This window comes from Suricata suricatta, chromosome 9 (genome assembly GCF_006229205.1).
Source record: "Suricata suricatta isolate VVHF042 chromosome 9, meerkat_22Aug2017_6uvM2_HiC, whole genome shotgun sequence".
NCBI classification, from domain to species: Eukaryota; Metazoa; Chordata; class Mammalia; order Carnivora; family Herpestidae; genus Suricata; species Suricata suricatta.
Genome location: NC_043708.1, coordinates 70,469,912 through 70,496,173, shown reverse-complemented (window position 1 = coordinate 70,496,173; position 26,262 = coordinate 70,469,912). Strand labels below are relative to the sequence as shown.

Sequence of the window (26,262 nt, the reverse complement as noted above, 5' to 3'; positions counted from 1 at the left end):
AGTGAAGACAAGGGTCCTGCATTTTCACTTTTTACTTGTTAGACTGGAAACTATATCACCAACAAATATGCTGTTTAGCAGTGGTGAGCAAAACCTTGGTCAGGTTCTAGAAAGAAGAGAAACAATTCATGTTCTCAGAAAGCTTTCCCAGGGCGCCTGGGTGGCTCAGTTGGTTAAGTGTCAGATTCTTGATTTTAGCTCAAATCATGATCTCACAATCCTGAGATCAAGCCCAGAGTCAGGGCCTGCTTGGGATTCTCTCCCTCCTTCTGTCCCCCACCCCTGCCAGATAAATTAGAGAGAGAACTTCAAAATCTATTTGAAGAGATATATTCATATTCACACCCACAAGAGATTTGCACTGCTATATGAACTTAAGTTCAACCTAAACTCTTATGATGCTGAGAAGAAAAGGGAAAAAAATGTGAATAACCAGGCTCGTTCCTATTTCAATACAATAAAGCAGGAACCTTCAGTTTCTCTGCCAAGTTGAACCTTTCTCCCAGCCTCATCAGCAAGTAGGAGGGTAGCTTCCTCACCAGTATTCAACTTCAGACTTTAAAGGCTAGGCTGATGCTTTTTAATCATTCAGGAGTGAATTTCTCAGGGGGTTTCTATTCCATCAGCTAGGCTCCTTCCAGCAGTTTCTCCCTCATGCTTTGTCTGCCTTTGATCCATGTCAACCATCTTCTTTAGCATCTCCACAGGAACTCCCGAAGGGGAAAAGCAGAAGAGATGCATCCTTTTCTGAGACCTGCAAAGTCAAACACCAATATAATAAATTAAAGTTTTTCTGGACTATTTAAACAGCAAGAAAAGGGCTTGTTTTCTGTTCAGTTTATGATTCTATAATCATGGAAACATTTTTGACTGATCCACCAATAGAAAATTGCTAATAGTATTGATTTCAATAGTTTGTACATTTATTTCTTTTTTAAACGTTCTTTTTGTTTGCTTGCTTGCTTGCTTGCTTTATTCACAGATAAGTGGGGGAGAGGGGCAGAGGGAGAGAAAGAGTCTTAGCAGGGTCTATGCTTAGTGCTGAGCCTGACATGGGGCTCGAGCCCAAGAAGCCCCTGGGATCATGACCTGAGCCAAAATCAAGAGTTGGATGCTTAACCAACTCCACCACCCAGGCACCTTGATTTCAATAGTTTGAATCAAAATATTAACACATGTAAAAATTCAGGGCCAGAATAATGGATAAGAGTGCAGGCTCTCATGTCAGCCAGTCCTGTGTTAGAACATTCATTGATTCTGCTGTTTACTAATTGTCTAATTGATGGCAAGTTAGTCTGGGACCTGATTTTCCTTTTCTATGAAATGGAAATAACAATAGCAGGATCATTGGAATGTTATGTTAAAAAGAAAGCCATGGGCCCAAAATGGTACCACTTAGTCCTCAAACCAGGACTTAATACATAATCTAATTGCAGTTTCTTTTTTCTAATTGCAGTTTCAACATCACCCAGAAATGTAGTCTTAACCAGTCAGTCGGGAATTTTTCAGTCAGCACCAATGAGTCTGCCACCCAGGCCCTCTCCATCCCCCAAAGGAAGATAAGACCCCTTGCTTTCCCCACTATGGAAAAGTGGCCTGGACAATCCTTTTCTTTGGCTAATAACTTTCTTACCCCACCTTCTTTCTATAAAAACTCTCCATTTTATAAAATTCCTCAGCATTTCTTTCTATTTGCTAGATGAAATGCTGCCCAATTCATGAATCATTTTTAAAAGCCAATTAAGTCTTCAAAATTTACTCAGTTGACTTTTGTTTTTTAACAGTAGAGAGGACTAAATGAGATGTCGACATTAAACACTTCACATAGTATCTGACACTATGTTCAGTAAATGTTTGTTGTTGACAACCATTAGTACTGGGAATTAACTATGATTCCTCTAGTTCTCAGAATAATTACAAGTTGGGAAAACCACAAAGCCCCAGTAATTTGGGCATGCAAGAGACGGTAATAGAAGACTACAAATTTATAAATTGAAGCTGAAGTCAGAATAGACCTTAGAAGTTTTATTACAAAAACACTGTTGGAGAAGAAAAACTCTTTTCCCTCTAACCATCTTAGTTTTATTAGCCATGTAAATTAGACTAGAAAAAAACAGATTAACAAGAGAAAACAAACAGAAGTTTATTAACATAGGCATAATATATATGCATGGGAGTACTCAGTTATGAGTAACTTAAAGGGGTGGTTAGAACTTGGGCTTATATCACCTTGAAAAACAAAATTCAACTGAGTATATTTTAAAGATCTTACTGGCTTTATTCAATGATCCATAATCAGGCAGTATTCAATCTAACAAAAAGGAGCTCTGAGGAGCTATTCAAAATGAAAGACTGTAATAGGCAGAAGGGAGCAAGAACTAGGAAGTTATAATAACAAAAAGCAGATTGGTCATATCAAGGTCATTTTCCTTTAGGGGATGGCAGGGATCTATCAGGCACATTAACTGACTAAGGCTAATTAGGCAATTCCTGATTGTTTTCATTTCTGGGAAAGCCAAAACTGTAACATTTGATGATGTGGGGCCTAGTATAAGTGACTCCATTTAAGCCCTGTTGTCTTGTTTGTAACAACATCACCTTAACAAAAAAAGGAATACACTTTTGGAGAAATAACAAAGAAAAGGACTTTGAGTTTCTAGAGCAGCAAATTGTGGGAAGGTAAAAAATATACGAGGGAATTAATAAAAATAAGGGTTAGTTAGAAGACTTTGTTATGTAGATTCCTCTGGTTCCCATTTTGGGTTGATAAAGGATCTAGAATGCTTCTGTTCTGCTCTTGTAAGGAGTGAATGGGGCACATCTACAAAGTTTAAGTCCCACTTTTAGACAAATAGGAGCAGGCAGAAAGCTTTTCCTGCATCTTCTTCTTCTCAATTGCCTTCAGCTCAAAATAATCTTTATAGTACAGTGGCATATTTGGGGGTGGCGTGTTCTGCTATTCAATACTTAACACATAAAACAATAGGAAAGTGGAAGGACAAGAGGGTCATTTTAACAGGCAAAGGCCACCGCCTTACAGTGTCTCTACGTAGTACAAAATGACACTCTACTGAAACACAAATCTTCAAAAGAAAAGGACTCTTCTAAAGAAAAGCTCTACATGGGAAAGAAGAGTTTTTTCCAATTCTTCTTCCTTGTATATTTTGTCCTTCAGAGCCCTCCTTAAGTACTGCATATAACAGCTCCACCTTTTAAACTGGCCCCAGTGTGGCCCAAACCCCCTTCCCTTATATATCTTAATGTAAGAAATGTGTATTCAGTCTTCACCCCTGTTCCTGGCACTGTGCTCCCTCCTAAAACTCTAGTAATTTCCTAAGTGATGATAAGAGCACTAAGAGCATCTTTTGTTAAAAAATTTGGTTTTGTCCCCAGTCCCTGAAATAGCTCCAGAGCAATAAAGGTGAATAACAAGCCCCTTTCAAACACACTTGAATTTTAGTTAATGAAGAGGCTTTTGGAAAGCCTTTAAGGGTAGGGACTGGTTGCCAGGGAAACCAACTCCCTGATTCCAGGTAGGAACTTTAAGCCCCACTCTAGAAAGGAAAGGGGCTGAAGATGGAGTTCAATCACCAATGGGCAATAACTTGATCAATCATGCCTATGTGATGAAAACTCCATGAAAGAAGAAAGGAGGGGGGACCCTAACCAGAGAGGTTTGGCAAATTTATGGGTTGCTGAGTCCATCCAGGTGCCGGGAGAGTGGTGTAGCTGGGGAGGACATGAAGGCTCTGTGCCCCTTCTCCCATACCTGGCCCTCTGCATCTCTTCCACATTGCTGTGCCTAAGTTGTATCCTTTTATAATAAATCAGTGTTAAAAAAAATTCAACTGAGTAAATGTAAAGATCTAATTGGCTTTATGCAATAATTTATGAATCAGGGAGTATCCCATCTAGCAAATAGAAATGAGCTCCAAGGAGTTGTACAAAAATGGACGGTTTTTGTGCTCACTTTGGCAGCACATATACTAAAATTGGAATGATACAGAGAAGATTATCATGGCCCCTGCACAAGGATGACACGCAAATTCATGAAATGTTCCATATTTTTCTCTTAAATATGGAAAACAAACAGAGGGTTACTAGAGGGGTTGTGGGAGGGGGAATGGGCTAAATGGGTACAGGGCATTAAGGAATCTATTGCTGAAATCATTGTTCCACTGTATGCTAACTAACTTGGATCTAAATTTAGAAAATATATTTAAAAATAAATGGAAGGTTTTTGTAGGCAAGAGGAGGATGGGACAAGGAAGCTAAAAGCATTTTTCCAGGCAAGGTTGCCTTCCCATGGGTGAAGTCACTGGGGTCTCCGTCAGATTACCTCACCAGTACTGACCAGGAAGTTCCAAAGGCAGAAACTGCAGTTAAATTAGGTATTGAGTCTTGGTGGGGTTTTAGCAAAAGTGACTCCAGTTTAGACCTCGTGTTTCTTTTTAATACCAGTAATACAGTAAACTGTTTTCCCGGGTTCTGTGAGCCATTCTAGCCAATTATTAAACCTGAAGAGGGGGTCATGGGAGCCTCCAGTTTGTAGCCACTCGGCAGAAGCACAGGTGACAACCTGGATTTGATTTTCTCCTGTTAATTTGTCATGTTAATTTGATTTTTCAGCTAGAAGTCAGAGGAAATTCTTCCTCCTTGACATAATCTTTGGGAGTCCAGATCTTTAAAGAGAACCCCTCACTCTTCCTCCCTAGTGCCAGAAGTCTACTATATCGGGCTTTGTAAGGACAGAACACTTATCACAACGTGGGACTGAACTCATCACTGCTTGAGCAACACTGTCCAATAGAATTTTCTGTGATGATGCAGATGTCTCTGTAATGTCCAGCCACCAGACACATGTGGCTACTGAGCACTCAGATGTAACCAGTTGTAACTAAGAAACTTTCATTTTTATTAATTTAAATCTGTTAAAAAGAAAACCACAGACCCAGGGTTGCCTGGCTGGCTCAGTCAGAAGAGCATGTGACTCTTGATCTCAGGATCATGAGTTCAAGACTCAGGCTGGGTGCAGAGGTTATGTAAAAAAATAAACTCTGAAAAAAGAAAAAGAAAACCAAAGCCCCAAATTGGCTTCACTTACACCACATTTCCAAACCCAAGCTTTAACACCTAATCTAATTGCAGTTTCAACATTCCCCAGAAATTAGTCTTAACAAGTTAGTCAGGAATTTTTCCATCAGTGCCAGTGAGTCTGCCACATGGGCCCTTTCCCTCCCCCAAAGGAAGATAAGGTCCCTTGCTTTCCCCTACTATGGAAAAGTGGCCTGAAGCATCCTTTTCTTTTGCTAATAGCTTTCTTGCCCACCCTGTTTTTATAAAAGCTTTCCATTTCATAAAACTCCTGCTGTTCCCCTCTATTTGCTAGATGAGACTCTGCTGCCTGGTTTATGAACTGTTTGTTTTTAGCTAGAGTAGGGGAAAGAGATAGAGGGAGAGAGAGAGTCCCACAACCCTGGGATCATGAACTGAGCAGAAATCAAGAGTTGCATGTTAAGCATCCGATTTCAGCTCAGGTCATGATCTTATGGTTCCTGAGTTCAAGCCCCATGTCTGGCTCTGTGCTGACAGCTCAGCGCCTGGAACCTGCTTCAGATTCTGTCTCTGTGTGTCACTCTCTCTACTCCTCCCCACTTGTACACTCGTGTTCTCTCTCTCTCTCTCTCTCTCTCTCTCTCTCTCTCTCTCTCTCTCTCGGTCTCTCTCGGTCTCTCAAAAATAAATAGACGTTAAAAAATTTTTTAAAAAGGAGAAGAGTTGGATGCTCAACAGACTGAGCCACATAGGCTCAGTTTATTGTTTAATAAAGGCAATTAGATCTGCAATTTTCTAACAAACCTAAGTAGCCACATGTAATTAGTGGCTATCATATTGGAAAAACCTTACAACTATTCCACTCAGTTCTTATGTTTAATCTAAAGGTCATACCTTGTTCATAGTTCATTCAAACGTGGTCACACCCACTTGAAACCAAAGATTGTTCTATCCCTGCCAGACCTAAGCTATCAGGTTATCAGCTCCACCTACTCCTGGAATATTTAATGTGACTTACAGGCATAAGAAAGAGAGTTTGTCAAAATTAGTTTCCATCAATAAGATCATATTAAAACTTTAATCATACTGGGGCACCTGGGTGGCTCAGTGGGTTAAGTGTCCAACTTCAGCTCAGGTCATGATCTCAGGGTTCATGAGTTCAAGCCCTGCGTTGGGCTCTGTGCTGACAGCTCAGAGCCTGGAGACTGCTTTGGATTCTGTGTCTCCCCCTCTCTCTGCCCCTCCCCGCTTGTACTCTCTCTCTCAAAACTAAATAAAACATTTTAAAAAATTTTTTAGCTTTAATTATACATAAAATCACACATGATGGCAGTAGAAAAAAAGTTGATTATTTTGTACTTGCATATAGTGTGTTTTGTCTTAAAGATAAGAGAAAATTTCTCTCCAAAGGCCTGCCTAGAGCAGGCACTGAGACTCTTCTCCAGTCTGCAATTCTAGGATATCCAGCCGAATCCTAAATTATCCCAGCTCTGGGGACACCTTAAGGAATCTATTGACTTTGGTTATGAAAGGCATCTTCGACTTACATGTTTCCTACTTCCAAGCAACCTCTCATAAAAATGGTTTGGTGGAGCACCTGCGTGGCCCAGTGGCTTGTGCATCTGACTCTTGATTGTGGCTCAGGTCATGATCTCACAGTTCATGGGATGGGGCCCCAAGTCAGGCCCTGTGCTTGGATTCTCTCTCCCCCTCTATTTGCCCCTCTCCCCTGTGTGCACACGTGTGTTCTATTTTTTTTTTTTAGTGTTTTTATTTATTTTTGAGAGAGGGAGAGAGACAGCGTGAGCAGGGGAGGGTCAGAGAGAGGAGTCACAGGATCTGAAGACAGGCTCCAGGCTCTGAGCTAGCAGTCAGCACAGAGCCTGACGCAGGGCTCGAACCCACGAACCGTGAGATCATGACCTGAGGCGAAGTCAGACGTTTAACCAACTGAGCCACCCAGGCGCCCCTATTCTATTTTTTTTTTTTTTAAAGGTGGTTTGCCACACAGAAACAAAACACACTGCCTCCTGAGATGAGGTCTAGAGAGATACAGTATCAGTTCCAGCCAGGTCATCCTTGCCTCATAATACTGCTGCATCTTAACAGGTTTTCTTTCAGAAAGGGAGAGACTTTGTTGCCCTATCTTGAAATGAAGTAGCCCGGAATTTCCTATATGGTATAATTTAGAATACAACTCCCAAAGCCCTTCATACCTGGCATGTTAGTTTATAGGTAATTGTTTGTTTTTTAATTTTTTTAATGTTTTTATTTATTTTTGAGAGAGAGAGACAGCGTGAGCAGGGTAGGGCCAGAGAGAGAGGGAGACACAGAATCTGAAGACAGCCTCCAGGCCCTGAGCTGTCAGCACAGAGCCTGACGTGGGGCTCAAACCCACGAACCGTGAGATCATGACCTGAGCCAAAGTCGGATGCCCAACCGAGCTACCCAGGTGCCCCATTTGGTGATTGTTTAAACAGCTGCCTCCTAGCTGGACTTTTTGTCCATTTATTCATCCAGTCATACTGAGTATCTACTCTGAGCCACACCCTATTGTAAGTCATGGCCGCAAAGCAGAGAACAAAACAGACAAGGCCCCCCATGAACCCTCAACTCTAGTGGAGGGAAACTGATAATAAATTAGTAAACAAAAAGGCACAATGATTTCAGATGGTGATAAGTGTTACAAAGACAATAAAATACAGTGATGTAAATAAATGTAAATAAAAATAGAGTGATTGGAGGTCTCCTTTAGACCCTGTGCTCAGGAGAAGCCTCAGAAGAGGGGAGGGTCTAATATAAAGTCGCCAGCCCCACAAAGGGACAAACAGCCCAGGTGGCAGCAGATAGAAAGTCTATGTTTACCACTAGAGCAGGCTATTTCCTTTTGATAACAGTATTCTTAGAGCCTAAACTAATGCTTGGCTTTGAATAGGTATATAATAATAAAAATAATAATAGTAATAAATTTTAGCATAAATGTACTAAATGTTTATTGGAATCATCTTGGTTAATCCTCACAAGATACAAGGCAGGGGAAGAAAATTAAGAGACACTAAGTAACTTACCCAAGTGCATTTAGTGGATATGTAGCAAAACCAAGATTACCCTTAAGTATAGTTTCTGAGGTCAGAATGAGTCTCGGTGAACTCCAGCATCTAAAGGACTTCCTAAAAATGCAGTTTTTAGCATCAAGCCAAACCAACTAAATTAGAATCTCAGAGGTTAGGGATTAGAAACCTGAATTTGTAACAAGCCCTGCAGATGATTTTTATGCACACTTAAGTTTAGAACCACTATGCACGGTTGAATGAATGAGACAACTCCTCCTCTCTTTGTACTGCCTTGCCCCACATCTGGCAAATTCCTAGGTCCCTGAACTCTATACATGCCCATTCTCTTAAACTTTGAGCCCTTATAATGATAATCATATCAGTTTAACACTGTGTAACAAGAAAGGAGAAATCTCAGAATCCAAGACCTGCAAGAGGGCCAGTGAAAAACACCTTGATAAACCCCCTCCCCACCAGCATACTCCCACCCACCTTCCACCACCTCTGTTTGGTTTTAACCTAACCAAGTGGATGACCTGAACCCAACAACTCCTGCGACATTAGGACTTGTTTACCAGTTCAGGTAAGTTCTGGAACCAGTCTCAAGATTTGGCTCCTCTGCTGAGCAAGCCTGAAGTAAGCTCAGGACCTAAGAGATAAGGCAGCCACCCCGCCCCCACAGGGCCCACACAGGATTCTAGCAACCTAAAGCAGACCCAATCTTATAGGTTAGTTCCTGGGTATAGGGTAGGGGAGACAGGGAGTCCCCCAGCTGAGGGACACCTGGCATTGAGCACATCTTTCCAGAGAACTAGGTTGGGAAATTTCCAGAGCACAGGAATGGCATCTTGGCACATGCCGCTAAGGTTTAGGGTTTCCAGATAAAATACAGGATGCCCAATTATGCCCCACACAATCCTCAGGATGTACTTATTCCAAATAAAGCATTCGTTGTTTATCTGAAGTTCAACTTTGGACATCCTGTTTTTTTATTTGCAAAACCTGGCAAGGTACTTGAGGTACAGGCCCCTGGCGCTATGTAAAAACATTCAACCAATAGTAGTGTCTCCACAAGCATCTTAAGCTTCACCTAACAAGAAACACCAGGAGGAGGGTATCAGCTGAGACAGAGCTCTACGAGGAAACCCAAGGAGTTGGTGGGGGCGTGCAGGGGGAATTTGGCACTTTTTACCTAGGGCCGCATGGAGGGCTGATGGAGGTCCTGTGTGACCCCTGGTTGTTTCGGTAATATCCATCTCCCTGTCCCCAAACGTGCGAGAAGGACTACCGTCCTATTCCATGAGCAATTAAAGGCCCCGTGTCGGCAGGCAGACCCTGGCTCGGCACCCATCCGGGTTCAGGGCCCGCCGGGGCATTCCGAGGACCCGCGCCTCCCCTGCGGCCCTGGCCACGCCCCCACTTTGTTATCCGACCCTTTTCTGGGTCACCTGGTGCTGGCGTCAGGCGGAGGGATGGGCTGGCTCGGCTCGACCCGGCAGGGCTTGTTTACTATGGCTGATGATCTGGAGCAACAGTGAGTTAATCCTGGGTCTTTCTCTTGCTCTCTCTCTCTCTGGGCCATGATCCCGGGACTGTCGGTGACTGAGGAACAGTTGTAGACACCTTCCCGCCTTTCCTTTCAGGTCGGCTTCATGGGAGGGCTGAGGGGGGTGGGGGGTGCGTTTGCTTGCTTTGCTTTTGCCCAGAAGAGGCGGCAGCAGAGCTCGGGGAACGATGGTAGATGAGCTTGCCTGCAGCCGGCAGCCGGGAAACTCTGACTTTCCATCTTTGGTCTTCGCGATCGCTCCTTGCTCTTCTGGTCGCCATACAGAGAGGTTAGACTAAGTGGTGACGGCCCAAATCCCCGGACACAGCCCTTGGGATGCGGGCGCGGGGGTAGCAGCCGGGTCTGCTCGTATGGACTTGCCCCCAGGATGGTGGTCGGGGTGTTGGAAGGGCCTCTCTTAGCCCGACAGGGAAAGGGCTCGCGAAGAAAAGAGAGAGGGCGCCTGCGCTGGGATTGTCTGGAGTAATGGGCTCGCAAGTTTCTTTAGTTCTCTCCTACTGAGACACTTAGCCGCTAGCCATCCTAGTTAATAGCGTTTTTTAATCATCCCAAGATCCCGAATGCTGTGGTTTCAGAATTACAGTTTTGGGGATTTGTTGACCCTGTCTCAAGGGCACCAGGTTTGGGATGCCACCTGTAGGTGGTGTGACTAGCAGTTCGCAGTCTGATTGAAGCAAGGAAAAGTTGCTTCCAGAAGAATGACTCAGCTCCCAGCCAAGCCTTGATATCACCAGAACAGGCCTTTCCTGGATTCTGTGTTCCTGCTTCTCAGAGTTGCAGAACTGGCAGCTTGCAGAAGGAACTAACTTTTTGACCATAATATCTTCCTGGGCTTGAAGGAACTGCTCAGGAAGAGTGTTGCTTTCTAAAGATGACTTTTCCAAAAGGAAATATACAATGACTTAGGGAAACACAGATCAGAGCTGGTAGAGATGCAGATAATTCAGCTCCCTTTTACAGAGGAAGAAGCCAGCACCCATGAAAGTTACAGGAGACTTGCCCAAATCACAGTGGTCCAGAACAGGCTTCTGACACAACATAGAACCCATTTTGCTTCACTGTTCCCCACCCCCACCAGGAAAAAGCTCTCTAGAGGGATGAGACCACTCTGGCCAGGCTAAGTTCAAGGCTCAGTGACTTCTCTGCCCCTTGCCTCAATTTCCCACTCCAGCCCTCACCTCCCCAATAGTATTTAGCAGATAGAGTGTGGCAAATGCTACTTCCAGTGCTTTTAGAACATTTCTGGTGAAGAAAGGCAAAGTAAAGCTTCTCCGTGAAGAATACCTGCTGGGCAGCCCATTGTTCTGTTCCATTGGACAACTTTTCTTCTGAACACTGCTTTGGGCAGATTCTCCTGAGCACTGCTTTGGGCAGATACACAGCAATGTGGGGTCCACATGTCATGGTCTGACTTGTTACAGTGTCTGATGTGGAAAGAAAGTTTGTCTCTATTTTTTTTTAATGTTTTTGAGACAGAACATGAGCAGGGAGGGGCAGAGAGAGAGAGGGAGACACAGAATCTGAAACAGGCTTCAGGCTCTGAGACGTCAGCACAGTCTGACGCAGGGCTTGACCCCACGAATGTGAGGTCATGACCTGAGCTGAAATCGGAGGTTTAACTGACTGGAGTCACCCAGGTGCCCCAAGTTTGTCTCTTTAGACTGGCAAAAATCTGCTGTCTTGGTGCCCACAATAAGGAATTCCAGTAGAGTATTAAAAGGGTTCAGAGTTTCTATAAAATTGGGTTGACTGAGGCTGATGGTTCTCATCTGGCTTAAGCCATTGATACACCACTCTTAGCTACACCCTCAGTATTTCTTGCATGCCTCTGGCAGTCCTTAAAGAGTTGAATGTAGGCAGTTTATGCTTTAGCTGGGGAAAAAGAACATTTATTGGTAATTTATCTTATGCTAGGCCTTATTCTATGTGCATAAACAAACTTAATCTTTTTTTGAAAGAGCAGGGGAGGGTCAGAGAGAGAGGGAGTTACAGAATATGAAACAGGTTCCAGGCTCTGAGCTGGCTGTCAGCACAGAGCCCGATGCGGGGCTCGAACCCACCAACCGTGAGATCATGACCTGAGCTGAAGCCGGACGCTTAACCGACTAAGCCACCCAGGCGCCCCTAAACGAACTTAATCTTTATGAAATCCTTATGAAGTAGATATTATTATTACCTGTTTCTTAAAGATGAGGAAACCAACAAAGGCAAATGATGTGCCCCCCCAAATCACACTGCTGATCAGAACACAGACTGTGTGAAGATGTGATTATATATGGTGAGTTTGAAAAACTGAGGCTGGGAGGCACCTGCCTGGCTCAGTAGGAAAAGTACACAACTCCTGGGGTGCCTGGGTGGCTCAGTTGGTTGAGCGTCCGGCTTCAGCTCAAGTCACGATCTCGCGTTTCGTGGGTTCGAGCCCCACATCAGGCTCTGTGCCGACAGCTAGCTCAGAGCCTGGAGTCTGCTTCGGATTCTGTGTCTCCCTCTCTCTGACCCTCCCCTGCTCGCACTGTCTTGTTCTGTCTCTCAAAAATAAAAAACGTTAAAGTTTTAAAGGAAGAGCATACAACTCTTGATCTTGGGGTGGTGATTTAGAGCCCCACACTGGAGATTACTTAAAAATAAATAAATAAATAAATAAGAATTTAAAGCTAATTCTTCTTTAAAAAGAAAAAAAAGAAAAGCTGAGGTACCCATCCAGAGGAAGGGTACAGAGAAACCTGGATCTGAGATCTGGGTTATAATTCTGCTTATTCTAACTAGCAGCATGACCTCTCCGTGCATCAGCTTCCCCATCTGTAAAATAAGAGGCTGTACTAGATAGTTCCTAAGGAGCCATCCTAATCTAAAATTATGTGCTTCCAATGGTGTAATCAGGATGTCCCATGTGTGGCCAAGAGGGATGTGTAATAGTTGCCCTCATTCCCCCACAGAATACCCCTTCCTGAGTATGCCTACCCTTCCTGTAGCTGGTGGTATCCACCTTGTAATCCCCTTCATTCTGCACAGTTCAAGAGAAATATCATATACAATGGAAAAGGAGTCATAAACTCATTCTTGGAGCATCCCATTTGTCCCAGGCACTTAATGAGGTCTCTTAACATACCTAGATGCTCCAAGACTGGTTATTTATCAAGCCAAAGCCACTCTTCTTGTAAATGGTAAAAGTGTGATGGCAGACCAGATGGTGTTGTTGTTGTTGTTTTTCCCCCTCCAAAAGTGGTGCTTTCATTACCCTGCAATGACTTCAATTTCCTTGAGCATAAAGGAGCTGGCAGGATGGGATTATCTTTATTTTACCGCATGTGATTGGCGGTGAGGACATATGTGAGCTTTGGAGACATTTTATAATCTGGAAAACAAGGCCACAGGCAACCCGGCAACACAGTCACAGCAGGACTTGAACCCAGGCCTCCTGCCTCCTCCGTTCCTGTCCCATCTCATTGCTCCAGGCTGGACTGATTGATTGCATGAGAGCCCAGCTGGGCACTGACCCTGCTCTGTTCTTCCAGAGGCTTAGAAGAAGGCATGCACAAATCCCAAGGCCCTGCCAGGAGGGCAGGTGGCATGGGAATTTCTCCTATCCTAAAGGAACATCCAGTCCTGGGGATGGCAAAAGATAAAGATAACTGAAACATTAGTTAATAGTTAGCATTTTCTTTGTGATCTCCTGGAACATTATGATAACCAGTAACAAAAGGGAGTTATAAAGCTCAAATGAGATAACAAATGTGAAAGAGCTTTGCAAACTGTAAAGTTATATATACACGGAGTCCTGAGTACCTATTGAAACAAAGGGCATGTTGTTGTTAATAACCATTTGCTGGAGAAGAGTAACAGTCTATCAGGCAGCAGGGAATTGCTGACCGCCACAGCCACAGGGCAGGTCTCCTGCGCCTGGGAAACGCCCTGGTAACTCTTGTAACTGTCAGCGAGGCTGAGAAAATCAATGTTGCCAATGATTGTCACTGTGTCTTCTTGTCTCAGGCCTCAAGGCTGGCTGAGTAGCTGGCTGCCAGCTTGGCGCCCCACATCAATGTCTCACCTGAAGAATGTGGAAGCCAGGATCCTCCAGTGTGAGTAGGAGGGATGGCTTATCCCACCTCCATCAGGGGGCCCAAGGAGGATGCAGGATCTTCCCCAGAGCCTGGTAGACAGAACCTACAGATTCCTGATTAATTGAAAGTACTTGGGGTGGGAGTAAGAGGTGTCAGTGGCTTGAAGGGAGAGATTTGCACCGAGGACACCATATTGTGTGATAGTCATTTCTTGACATCTCCCTTCCTGTCCATCCCACTGGTTCCTGACACATCCCACAAATTCACTTCAAACCCAGTACCAACTGTCAACACAAAACACACACACACACACACACACACACACACACACACACACTCATCTACATATTCTCTCCTTCCTTCCCCTCCCCATTCTTCCCTTCTTCCTTCTCTTCCTCTCTCTTCTTCCAAACACACATGCACTTCTCAGACTTAACCACCTTCCTATGTAAGGACTAGCAGCGATCCTCTATTTTCTAATACTGCTCTCTTTCTATTCTATCCATTTAGGCCCATCACTTACCTGTTTACTGCAGTAGTTTGGGATTCCCACAGACCAACTCTCATGGACAGCATTATGTTGGGGCAGGACATCTCATGATTGGCAGCAGCCACAGATTCAAATAAGACCCTTGGGTCACACCTGCCTGGTTTCCCTTCTGATTCTCCCTGCCCTGCACCCACTGCCCTAGCCATGGGTACCCTCTCTTCCCATGGGCCTGAGTGAGTACAGCCCCAGAGCAGCCATAGCTCTCAAGCCTCCACCCAGGATCCAGGCAACTTCCTCCCAAGCAGCTCTGTCACAGAGCAAGCCCTGCCCACTGTCTGGCTGTCTCCAAGAGGAATAAGCCTGTGGCTCATTGCATACCCATCACCCTCTCCACCTGATTCAACACCAGTCAGAATCTACCCTCCCCAACACCCCCAGTGAGGATGCTACTGTCCATCTGTCGAGCCCCAAGCACACACAGGTACAAGAGCAATGAATGTAGCGGCTCTGTATGGCCAGTGGGGTCACTGCCACTCTGGGCCCAAGGGGAGCCAGACACATGATTTAAAGGAATAAGATGGCCCCCCGAATTAGCTAGAGACTAGATGGTCTACAAATAGTGCTTGAAGTTGATCTCTTAGAACATATGGGTCAGAAGGTTGTAAAAGGAAGGAGGTGAGGCAGGTCAGGAGGGGGGTGGCAATGGAGAGAGAAAGCCAATGAATGGTAGTCCAGGCAAGTGATGGTGCTGCCAGAAAACAGTCTTACTGCTCTGCCCTGGTTCTCTCTCTCCAGGCCTCCAGAACAAGTTCCTGGCCCGATATGTGTCCCTCCCAAACCAGAACAAGATCTGGACAGTAACTGTGAGTCCAGAGCTGAGGGAACGTACACCCCTGGTGATGGTGCACGGCTTCGGGGGTGGCGTGGGCCTCTGGATCCTCAACATGGATTCACTGAGCGCCCGCCGCACTCTGCACACCTTTGATCTGCTTGGCTTTGGGCGAAGCTCAAGGCCAACGTTCCCAAGGGACCCAGAGGGGGCTGAGGATGAGTTTGTGACATCAATAGAGACGTGGCGGGAGACCATGGGGATCCCCAGTATGATCCTTCTGGGGCACAGTTTGGGAGGATTCCTGGCCACCTCTTACTCTATCAAGTACCCTGAAAGGTAAGGAAGAGCCACCCCTCTTGCTCATGAGCTAATTCCCTGTCCCACTGGGAACCTTACAGTATTAGTTTCCAGTGGATCTCTTCTTCTGGGGCAATTTAAGGGCTATGGTAGCTCCAAGCACATGCAACTTGTCTTTTCGTTTTTCCTCCCTTAGAGTTAAACATCTCATTCTGGTAGACCCATGGGGCTTTCCTCTCCGACCGACTGACCCCAGTGAGATCCGTGCACCACCAACCTGGTTCAAGGCTGTGGCCTCTGTCCTAGGGCGTTCCAATCCACTGGCTGTTCTCCGAGTAGCTGGGCCCTGGGGTGAGTAGCCTACAGAGAAAGAAACTATCTCAGGGGCACCTGGGTGGCTCAGTCGGTTAAATGGCTGTCTTAAGCTCGGGTCATGATCTCACCGTTCGTGGGTTCAGGCCTTGCGCCGGGCTCTGTGCTGACAGCTAAGAGCCTGGAGGCTGCTTCAGATTCTGTGTCTCCCTTTCTCTCTGCCCCTCCCCTGCTCACACTCTGTGTCTCTCTCTCTCTCTCTCAAAAATAAACACTAAAAATTTTTTGGAAAAAAAAGAAACTATCTAAAACCAAGATTCTAGAAGCCCCATTGCATCCAGACTCCCACCATCCCCACTTTGTCCAGAAGTGGGAGTAGACCTGGCATTGTTACTTAAAGCTCTTAATCTGAACTAGATCTCTCTGTCTGCATTTTCAGAAGGTTCCTTTTTTCCTTCACCTGCATGCAAAAAGCCTTCCTGTGTGGAGGACAGATAGAGCAGAACTATCACTCTGTGCCTTGGCTAGACCCCCAGGGAGAGGGAAGGAGACCATGAAGTGACTCTCCCTCTGCTGAGTTCTTATGCTTCATGTATGAGAATGTGGCAACCTGTTGGTGATTCGGTATGGTAACCACCACCGGATCGCATCTCTGCAGCTCACCTAGCACCTGTGGGAGGGAGGTGTCAGAACCGGCATGACCCACAGTGGCAGGCAAACCCTTCCAAACCAAGGCCTACTCCAGTTAGGTATCACATCTTCCCCACGTAGAAGCTGTCAGCAAATTCTGTGGGGGAGGGGAACAAAGGAAGTTCGGGGAAGCCAGCCAGAGTAAGTAAAATTAGTAGGTCTTGGCCCCCTTCTGACCTCAGCCTGCCAACACCCTTCCTTTCGCGGGGGGGGGGGGTTTAATCTGATGAAGTGACAAGCGGATTCCCTCTGTAGAAAAGATTGTGGCCCTCCTGTCCTGCAATGATGGCTTATGTACACATAGTAATGTTCTCTAGCCAATTATTACAAGTTGATTGTTAATAGCTAAATAAGAGTTGTCTCACTAGGCCCTTCAAGAGAAATAGAATGACTGGATCAAAGAGAAAAATGAGCATTTGAGTAGAAGGCAGGAGTTTAGGTAGAAAGGAAGGATGTCAAGAGACATGGGTGTCAAAGAAGGGTAAATGATCAGAGAGCTGACTCTCTTAGAGTTCCCAGCACTCTGGACTCCAGCAGACCCTCTGCAGCCCTTTTCCAGGGAGAAGTCCTGCTCTCACAACTCTCCCCTCTTCTGGCCAGGTTCATGCATAGGACTCGGAGCCAGTATGTCTGGGCAGTTGGCTGGCAGCCATGGGGGAGGACCAGGGCCCAGAGGATCTTGGCTGTGCCTCCTTCTCGACCCCTTGATCCTCAGATGCAAAGAGAAGACCAGGAGAGAGAGCAAGATATCAGACATTGACCATTAGGCCCAATTTTTAGTCTGTTTTGGATGCCCTGCTGCTTATGTGTGTGCTATAGAGAAAGGTGAAGGAACAGATTGCTCTAAAACAGCAGCCCACATCTGACATGCCAGAGTTAAGCTTACCTCTCTGCTCGTATTCTATTACAGACCTGAACATGAGAAGCCTCTTGGCAGATGGTTTCATCTGCTACCTTCAGAATATTAAAAGGCCCTAAGGATCTCAGGGTGCCTGGCTAGCTCAGTCAGTTGAGCATGGGACTCTTGATCTCAGGGTTGTGAGTTTGAGCCCCTTACTGGGTATAGAGATTACTTAAAAAAAAAAAAAAAGGCCCTAAGGGTCTCAGGGAGAAAGAGCTTAGGTCAGAATGTGAGAGAAAAGCATCTCAGCCATGGACTCTTAACGGGCTGGAGATCCTTAGAGGAGAGCTTGGAACTTCCTTGAACTGAAAGTAAGCTGGTTCCTTAATGACCCTGGACTGTCTACCTTCTTTGATAACCAGCTGACTCTCATTTGTAGTCATCTGGGGCTTCCTGACAGCTCACACACTGTCTGCCACTATCAAGTGAAATGCACAAAGCAAACAAACCCCTAGAGAGATAACATTCGGGAAAGCACCCCCGACCACCCCACTACCCCGTACTGACCACTGTCTTGGTTTTCTCTGCCCTCCAGGGCCTGGCTTGGTACAGCGATTCCGGCCAGACTTCAAGCGCAAGTTTGCAGACTTCTTTGAAGATGATACTATATCTGAGTATATCTATCATTGCAATGCACAGAATCCCAGGTGAGGGCGGCTCCCAGAGCCAGCTCGGAGCGGGTGGGTTTGGGGATGAAACTCCAGCTGCTAGAAAAGCTCCGGAACTTGTGTCCCAGGATCCTTCTCTGGTACACTGCTTCTTGCACAAAGCTCTCATTCAGTTAGGGGAACACAGGCACTAGCAGGCTCGATTCCTTCCAGAGACCTTCCCAGGGATGGGCACAAAGGGATGGAGATGATAATAGATTGATTAAACGTGCTGCCCATCTCTAGAGGAAGACTCTTACTCTTCCCTGGAGATAGACAGTTAGCTTGACAGATTAGAGTCTGGAAAACATTTTAAAAGATTTTTTCTTTTTAACTGAAAAAGTGATATGAATATATATGGCATTTTTTAAAAGGCAGAAAGAAAGAAAAAGAAAGAAAAACTCTTCTCTTTTCCAGCCTGTCGTTCTCAAAGTTCCTTGCTGTTTCCAGTCTGTGATATTACGTGACATTGCTTCAGAGAACTCCTTTGCACATCTTCCTTTGCACGCACATGACTAGATCTATACATTCTTAGAAGTAGAATTGCTGATGGAAAAGTATGCATCTTAAAACGTAATTATATGCACCATGAAATGCTTATTGTTGGGACAGGAATTCCTTTCACACCTTTGGGACCTTTTGGGTGTTCCCAGGACTGTGAGAGGTTCCTATCTGTGGCTGCTCACACAGCAGGCCCCACAACCTGCTGATTTGCAGTCTTGGCACCTGAGCGCCGGGGCAGCGTCAGGGAGGTTATCTCCCTCACGGGCGGTGCTCTGTGAGTGGCTGATATAGGGGATCTCTGGGTGGCACTGCCTCTGTGGAGGCCTCAGCCAGCTTGCTGCGGGGCATCTGGGGGAAGCCAAGGGCACTGGAGCAGCAGCACTGCCCCGCCTCATTCCAAGCCCGTCCAGGTCACCCATCGTGAGCCCAAAGCTGTGAAGACAGTAGGGGGCTGCATTCCAGCAGTACTGTCTGTGCAGTAGCCTCACACCCAGCCGGCTTTGGGGCAGCGTGGGAACTGTCTAGCCAGCATTCCGCATGAGCTCAGCTAATTGAAGGGCCCGCTGAAGCAGCAGTATTGAAACTCAGCTCAGCAGTCAAATCAGGTAGCCCCCTGTTTCCTGCTCTCGACCCCTCTGTCAGCCCCCGCTGGGCTCAGTGCCAGTCTCCCTCCTCAGAACTTTCCCCAGTCCCAGACCTAGTTGTGTGCAATGAATGGCCTCTCAATCTAAGCCTCAGAATATATAATCATGCAGCTCCGTTATGTCCTGGGGAAAGCAGAGGTGACATCAGTGATGATCAGCCCTCTCCCCTCAATACCATCACTCAATTAAAAAAATTTTTGTTTTAATGTTTATTTTTAAGAGAGAGAGAAAGACAGTATAAGCAAGGGGGCGGGGGAACAGAGAGGGAGACACAGAATCTGAAGCAGGTGCCAGGCTCTGAGCGGTCAGCACAGGGCCCTGTGCTGGGCTTGAAACCACAAACCGTGAGATCATGACCTGAGCTGAAGTTGGACACTCAATCCACTGAGCCACCCGGGTACCCTGCCATCACTCAATTTTATAACAGCCTCTGTGTTTCTGAGTTGTAACTGTGACACCCCCACAGTAACTCTTACCAGCCCCTCGGAAAACCTGACATTTGACCAGGGAGAAATATGTGGGGGCTACCTACTTTGCTTCGCCTAACCTGAGGGGCCCTGTACATATTGTCATTTTCCTCAGTGAAGGTTCAGAGAGGACATAATTCCCCAATTTGTAGATGAAAACATTAAAATGTATTCTGGTTCCATGACCTGCTAAGAAAGTATCATCAGAATTTGAACCCTGTCTCTCTAACTCCAGAGTCCATAGTTTTCCACCATGCTGCTAGGTCTGAAGGAAGGACTCTGTTTCTGGTGGCCTGTGCAGAACTCAGGCCCGCCTTCCTCCCGGGGCTGCGAGGGAGCCAGGGACACAATACCTGAACAGGCTGGACCTGGCGGGCAGCCATCTCCCAAAGCACCCTGCCTCATGCCTCCTGCCTCCTGCCTCCCACCAAAACTGCAGAGCAGCCCAGAAAGCCGCTTCCTCCCCAGCCTCGCAGACCCCTTATGCTCCTTCTCAGTCAGCTCTGCCTAAGAAAATGACTGGGGAGCGAAGATTAGATGGGCCTTGCTTCTCACAGAGTATGCCTCCCCCTGGACTGACCAGACTGGTAACAGAGTCTCGTCAGGAGACCCAGGGCTATAGTATTTGCTCTTCACAGCCCCCCCTCACAGGAGGCCTTCGCCCCTCTCCTTCACCCTCAGCAAGCTAAGCCCCTAGTCCATTCTCTTTCCACCCCAGCACCCTTTCATGATTCTTGGGAAATCTGACTTTAAGTAATTATATGATTAGCTCTTTAATGCCTGCCTCCCCAAAGTGTAGGATAATTGTGAGCTCCTGCAGGGCCGGACCAAATGAGTCTGACTCCTGTGTCCCCACACTCAGCCCAAGGCATGACATGACATTTGTTGAGTAAACGTTAACCGTTGCATCTTCAGACAATTCTCAGTGTCCAGGGTTTTCAGTGTCCCTTCCTAACTGTCTTCTGTGCTGGGAGGCCTCCATGGATTCAGGCCAACCTCCTAATCTTACCAGGATTCAGTGTGCTCAGTCCTGGGTCCTGAGAGGGACACACACATGACAAGGATACTGCCCCAGCCCCTGAAGAGACCAACAGGCTGACGCTTCATGCTGCAGGGCTTATTCTACTCACCATGTTTTGCTCCTTCAGTGGTGAGACGGCATTCAAAGCCATGATGGAGTCCTTTGGCTGGGCGCGGCGCCCCATGTTGGAGCGAATTCACTTGATTCGAAAAGATGTGCCCATCACCATGATCTATGGGGCCAACACCTGGATAGATACCAGCACAGGAAAAAAAGTGAAGATGCAGCGGCCGGATTCCTATGTCCGAGACATGGTATGTTGGCTGGCCAAGGAGCAGGATTGAGGGAGAAATGTTGTGCATGAATGCCAGCACACAGTGATGAACTCTGGGCATAGATGAGCTTAGGGATAGAGAAGGGTGATCAGAGAATCAGGGGGAAAGAGGAACAGACAGAAGGAGATGGTGCAGTGCATTTGGAAGGGTTGAGTCTGTAATACCATAATCAGGGGGTTTTCATTGCTGCTTAGCTCAGTTCAGCTAAATGGCTGGTCCTCGTTCAGTAACCAGACACAGACAGCATGACGCCACTCCAGACCCCCTGTCCCACTCAAAACCAGAGCCATGAACAGTAAAGCAAGTAGCAGAGGCTGCCATGAAGCCTTCCCACCACATTCCTGCCTTCCCTTTTTCTTACTCCTCTCTACCCTCCTTTGCTAATGAGTGTGCTTAATTAGGCTGGGTGCCACGTATGGGCCCTGGTTTATCAGACCTGTGGATAAAATGAGCAGATAGCGGTGGCGCTGGCATTGAAGGAGGTACAGTGAATAACCAGAGGAGAAGAAGAATGGGTCCTTGGGATTCATTGACCCCCACGGGAAAGTGCCCAGATTCCAGGAGAAAGGCGTAACAAGTGCTCATAGGTTATGGGCAAGCAGGTATAAGGGAAAAAGAGATAGTGTGAGACAGCTTTCCAGTGCCCTAGATAAAGGGCCTTTCCACCCCTGGTGGGCTCTTCCTCTCTCCCCAGGAGATTGAGGGTGCATCGCACCACGTCTATGCAGACCAGCCACATATCTTCAATGCTGTGGTGGAAGAGATCTGTGACTCTGTTGACTGAGCTGCTGTCCGTAGAGGAAGAGGAGAAAGCCAGAGAGTCGCTCTCGCCTCCCTGTCTGCTTCTTCGTCCCTGTGTCCTTTCCTCACCAACTAACATGTGCCAGCCAGGCAGTCTTGGGCTGTCCCCAACGGAGGACCACAGTGAAAATGCACACTCCTGAGCCCACGCTAAGGGTTGGAGGCAGAAGCCATGCGAGGCCTTGAACTCCCCTCCCCGGGGAAGAACATAAAGGGTTGCATAGTGCCGCCCATTCTCTCCATGCCAAGTGTCCCCCAGATGGTGGTTGTGAAGGGATCGCATGAGCCACACTCTCTCCCTGAGCCAAAGGGAGGGCGGCCTCGTCCCCTGGGTGAAGGGAGGCTCCCGGCAGCCTTTCCCAGCTCTGGAGTGTTTATGGGGGTAGGTTCCAAGCAAAAGTATCTTCTTCCATCACCCCCCAGCCTCCGTTCCATGCTGTTTTGTCCAGAGTCTGGTTGGGAGCTAACTACCAACTAACTACTAACTTCTCAACTACCAAGAATAGGTCCCAGAGCTCCCTTGACCTGCCGAGTGCCCCCCACTCCCATGACCTAAGAAGTCTTACTCAAAGCCCTCATTAGTGGATGAGGAGCAGGCCAGGGTAGGACATGGCTGGCCCGTGGTGGTAGAGCTCTGCTCCAGGAGAGCCAAGGCCAGAACCCGGGTCTGCTGATACCCAGGACATGTCGCAGACTATTTTGCTGAAGTCTAAGGCAGGCACCATTCCCGGGAGTCTGGTCCTTGTCACTGGCCATGGGTAAGCCCATCCCTGTCCCACATTCCAGTCCCGTTGTGCAGGGGTGCCGCTGGCCTGCCATGTGTCTCAACCCCAGCTGCCTGAGCTGGGGACACTCCAGCACTTCCTTCCCTTGCCCCCTCACCTCCCAACTGGGAGGCCTCTGGGCCTCCCTCTGTGCCTTGGGCCCTGAAGCCCCACCTGTAGTGTAGCACAAAGGTGGCCCCTGGTGGAGAGATAGGGAAACGTCCCCCAGGGCTGTGTCTGGATTCCCTGTTCGCCTAGTATCCGCGGGACTTTTCTACTGTCCCTGGGGCTGAGGCCCACCGTAAGCCCCTACCTGCGGTCCAGTGGAGAGTTTCCAGCCAGCAGTTCCCTGTCCTTATTAGCCACAGGATGGTTCTCACTGCCTGGCCCTCCAGCCCTGCCATCTGTCCCCCCAGTTGCCTGCCCATGCCACCCCCAACCTACCTGTCAGCTGTCTCCCAGGGGCTGGTTCCGGGTGCTGCTCTGAGGTTCTGGGCAGCAGGCTGGGCCTGGTCCCGGAACCAGGGCGGCTCCTGTCTGCTCCTTCCGTTTTGTAAAGCCAACCCCTTCACCAGAATAGTATTAACTCCTGGTGCTTTGTACTACTGGTCCGGCTGCCTTGGGCTCCTTTTCTATATTAATAAAGAAATGAGTAAAAACTGGTGGCAGTGATGTTTAATATTGCTCTGATAGGAGGGCTGGGGTGGTGCCCGAGGTGGAGAAGGGGCCCGAGAAGTACCTGTTCACATGCCACCCGTCTCCTGTTTAAGGTATCGTTCACCCAGGTCAGCACGGGCTGCATCAGCCAAGCCCCTCAGACGATGGATGAGGAGTGTGGACAGGACAAGCCCCAAGCCACAGGAGAATCTGGAGAACTGGGTGCTTCCCCACTGCCCATTAAATAGCCCTGTCTTCAGGGTACCCGGGTGGCTCAGTCGATTGAGCATCTTAAATCTTGATTTCAGTTCAAGTCATGATCCAGGGTCATGAGATGCAGCCCCACATCATGTTCTGCACTGGGTGTGGATCCTGCTTAGGAGTCCCTCTCCCTCTGCCTTTCTGCTTCTCTCTCACTCTTTCTCCCTCTCTCAAATTAAAAACAAAATAGGGGCACCTGGGTGGCTCAGTCGGTTAGGCCTCCGACTTCAGCTCAGGTCAGATCTCACGCTCATGGGTTCGAGCCCCACGTCGGGCTCTGTGCTGACAGCCAACTCAGAGCCTGGAGCCTGCTTCCAGTTCTGTGTCTCCTTGTCTCTCTGCCCCTCCCCCTCTCATGCTCTGTCTCTCTCTGTATCAAAAATAAATAAAATATTTTAAAAAATTTTTTAAAAAATAGCCCTGTCTTCCAAAGTTCACACCACATGGGCTGTACTTGGACTATTCCTACCTCCTACTCATCCTCTAAATCTCAGCTCAAATATTCCTTATGCAGGGAAGTTTCCTCCAACCCCCCAGACTAGACTTGGACTCCTTTTTCTGTGTCTCCATGGTGTACCCCACTGCCTCTTTGTAAGACTCATGAACTTATCACTTGTTTAGTGTCTACCTTTTCATCCTAGACCAGAAGCTAATTAAGGACAAGGAGCACATCTGGCATCTAGTTCATGTTCAATAAATACCAGTTCTGACTGAGCCGAGAGAAGCGAGGTATGCCAAGTGCTCAAAAATGTGTTCAAATCACTACCAACCGTGCCTGCTGCGGGCTGGCAGACTCCAGCCAGGCTCAGAATTCCTCAGCTCCAAACAGCATAGAATCCTCCACTTGTCATGAGGAATGAATGAATGAACGGAATTCCTGGGAATAATTACAAAGCTCTGATCCATCCCAGGACGCTGTGTCTTTGTGACCGAAGACTGTGTGATGGCCAACCGCTGCTATGTGGAGGAGAGGCAGGTGTTTGGAGCTTACTGTAGGCCAAGCACTAGGGTTACACAGTGAAGAAATGTGGTCCCTGTCTTCACGGCACATTGCACTCTATTCAGAGAGATGAAATTAAATTATTATGTAAATCAATACAAAACTGTCACTGAAAAGGGCCATCCTTGAGAGGTTAGGAAGTCCTCCTTGCAGAGGTGAGGGCCACTGCTGAGTCTGAAGGAAGGGCAGTAAAGGGGGAAGGAGCATCTGTGGAGAGAGCAAAGAGCTGTCAGCAGGGATGATGCTCAGGATGAGCCTGGGGTGGTAGGTAGGGATCCAGGTCCTCTGGCCTCCGGAAGAATGTTGTGTTCATCTGAAAAGAACAAACTGGAGTGGGGGCAGGGTGCAGTGGAGATTGTGACAGAATCTGATTTGTGACCTGAGCTGGCCTCCCTGGCTGCTCCGTGGAGTACAAATTGGAGGGGCCATGTCCCTGCCGGGGATATTGAGGCTACTTCAGCAGTCCAGGCCAGACATGCTGGTGGCTTGGACCCGACCAGCAGCCAGTGGACCCATAGGAGGAGGAAGCTGCAAGAAGAGCTTAGGAGATAAAATCAACGAGACTTGATGCCAACACTGAGTGATGCTACCACCCCCTTGGAAAACTGAGTGAGTGAGGCAGTAGTCACCAAACCCACTCACATAGCAGCACAGCCCGCAGTATTTTTTTTTAAGTTTATTTATTTTGAGAGAGAGATCAAGCGGGCAGAGGAGCAAAGGCGGTTGGGGTGGGGAGAATCCCAAGCAGGCTCCTCACTGTCAGCACAGAGCGGGATGCAGGGCTCGAACTCACAAACCATGAGATCATAACCTGATCAAGAGTCATACCCCCAACCCGACTGAGCCACCCAGGAGCCCCTACAGTATTTTTTTTTTTTTTTAGTAAGGATTTCTAGGCTGTCTCTGCCAGAGTTTGGTTCAGTCTAACCATAATACCTGCATTTAAACACATTACCTTGGAGATAATGATGCCTCCTGTCCACAGGCACTGATCTAAGGGAGTCTGTGTCTCTGACACTTGACCCAGAAGGTCCTATGTGGAGAAGTACGTCCTATGACCCTGGGGTTTCCATTTCCTGCTTGCCTCAGAGCCACTTCTCTTTGGGAACCTGCATAACATGCTGATCTGATTTCCTCAAATCCAACACAATGCAGACACATTCCTCAGGACCACATGGAAAGAGTCTGAGAAAGGTCACCCAGAGTGCCCTGTTTACACTCCCAGACCCACACACATGGATTCATGCAGGTGCATGCACACTTGCACGTGCGCGCACACACCCACACATACATTCCATTTGGGTCATTCTTAACATTCTAAGGTCTAGTACTAAAAAATTACTATGAATCTACCAGTAGTCTGTACTTTTCCTGGTGGGTTCTAAGGATTTGGAGTACCAGTTCACCCCATGTGTTTGGGTTCTCCAAAGGCCTAGCCATTTGCAAGGAGAGATTACACAGACAGACATAAACCCAAGACTGGGGCCGTCCTACACTATTCAGTGGCTAGCAGGAAACGTGCTAAATTTAACTGCTTTCTTGGGAGAGACACCAAAATATGTGTGCTAAAAACGCAGTCTGTTTTCACTGCCAAAAGATGGTGAAATCTTGATGAATACCTCTTTCCTTCTGACATGTCAACTATAAGCCCACAACTGCAGGTGCAGTTCATGACTAGATAGAAAATAATCCTGTTGGCTGGTAATGAGCACAATGTCTAATAAACAGTGAAAAACATCACTTTTCTCATCCTGTGAGCTTTCAGTTCATACAGAGCTCTCCCTAGAGAGAGTCTGGAAGGTCTTTTTTCTCAGAGATCCCTCCCTTTTCTGCCCTCCCCACAAATCCCTAGTCTGTCTTGCAGAAACAAGTCAGACGTGAGATTTTGAAGGTCAGTCCCAAC

The 26,262-nt window shown here is 47.2% G+C and overlaps 1 protein-coding gene, 1 long non-coding RNA gene and 1 other non-coding gene across 6 annotated transcripts in view; 2 read left to right on the top strand and 1 right to left on the bottom strand.

The window, feature by feature from the left end:
• The window catches only part of ABHD4 (abhydrolase domain containing 4), a 41,471-nt gene extending 18,367 nt beyond the window's left edge, over positions 1-23,104 (top strand). For 2 of the 4 annotated variants that reach the window (XM_029950781.1, XM_029950779.1), the window contains exons 2-7: positions 13,666-13,754; positions 15,022-15,394; positions 15,552-15,706; positions 17,794-17,905; positions 20,669-20,855; positions 21,571-23,104. In XM_029950781.1, the coding sequence (XP_029806641.1) occupies positions 13,715-13,754; positions 15,022-15,394; positions 15,552-15,706; positions 17,794-17,905; positions 20,669-20,855; positions 21,571-21,660 (957 nt within the window). In that variant the 5' untranslated portion in view covers positions 13,666-13,714 and the 3' untranslated portion in view covers positions 21,661-23,104. The other 2 variants (XM_029950778.1, XM_029950780.1) reach the window with 2 other exon arrangements.
• Positions 558-9,526, bottom strand: LOC115301108. The gene is made up of 2 exons (XR_003912971.1): positions 9,301-9,526; positions 558-754 (listed from the first exon to the last, which is right to left on the bottom strand). It is a non-coding gene; the product is annotated as an uncharacterized LOC115301108 (long non-coding RNA).
• Positions 3,963-4,069, top strand: LOC115303081. The gene has a single exon (XR_003913797.1). It is a non-coding gene; the product is annotated as a U6 spliceosomal RNA (small nuclear RNA).
• Positions 23,105-26,262: the final 3,158 nt, after the last annotated feature.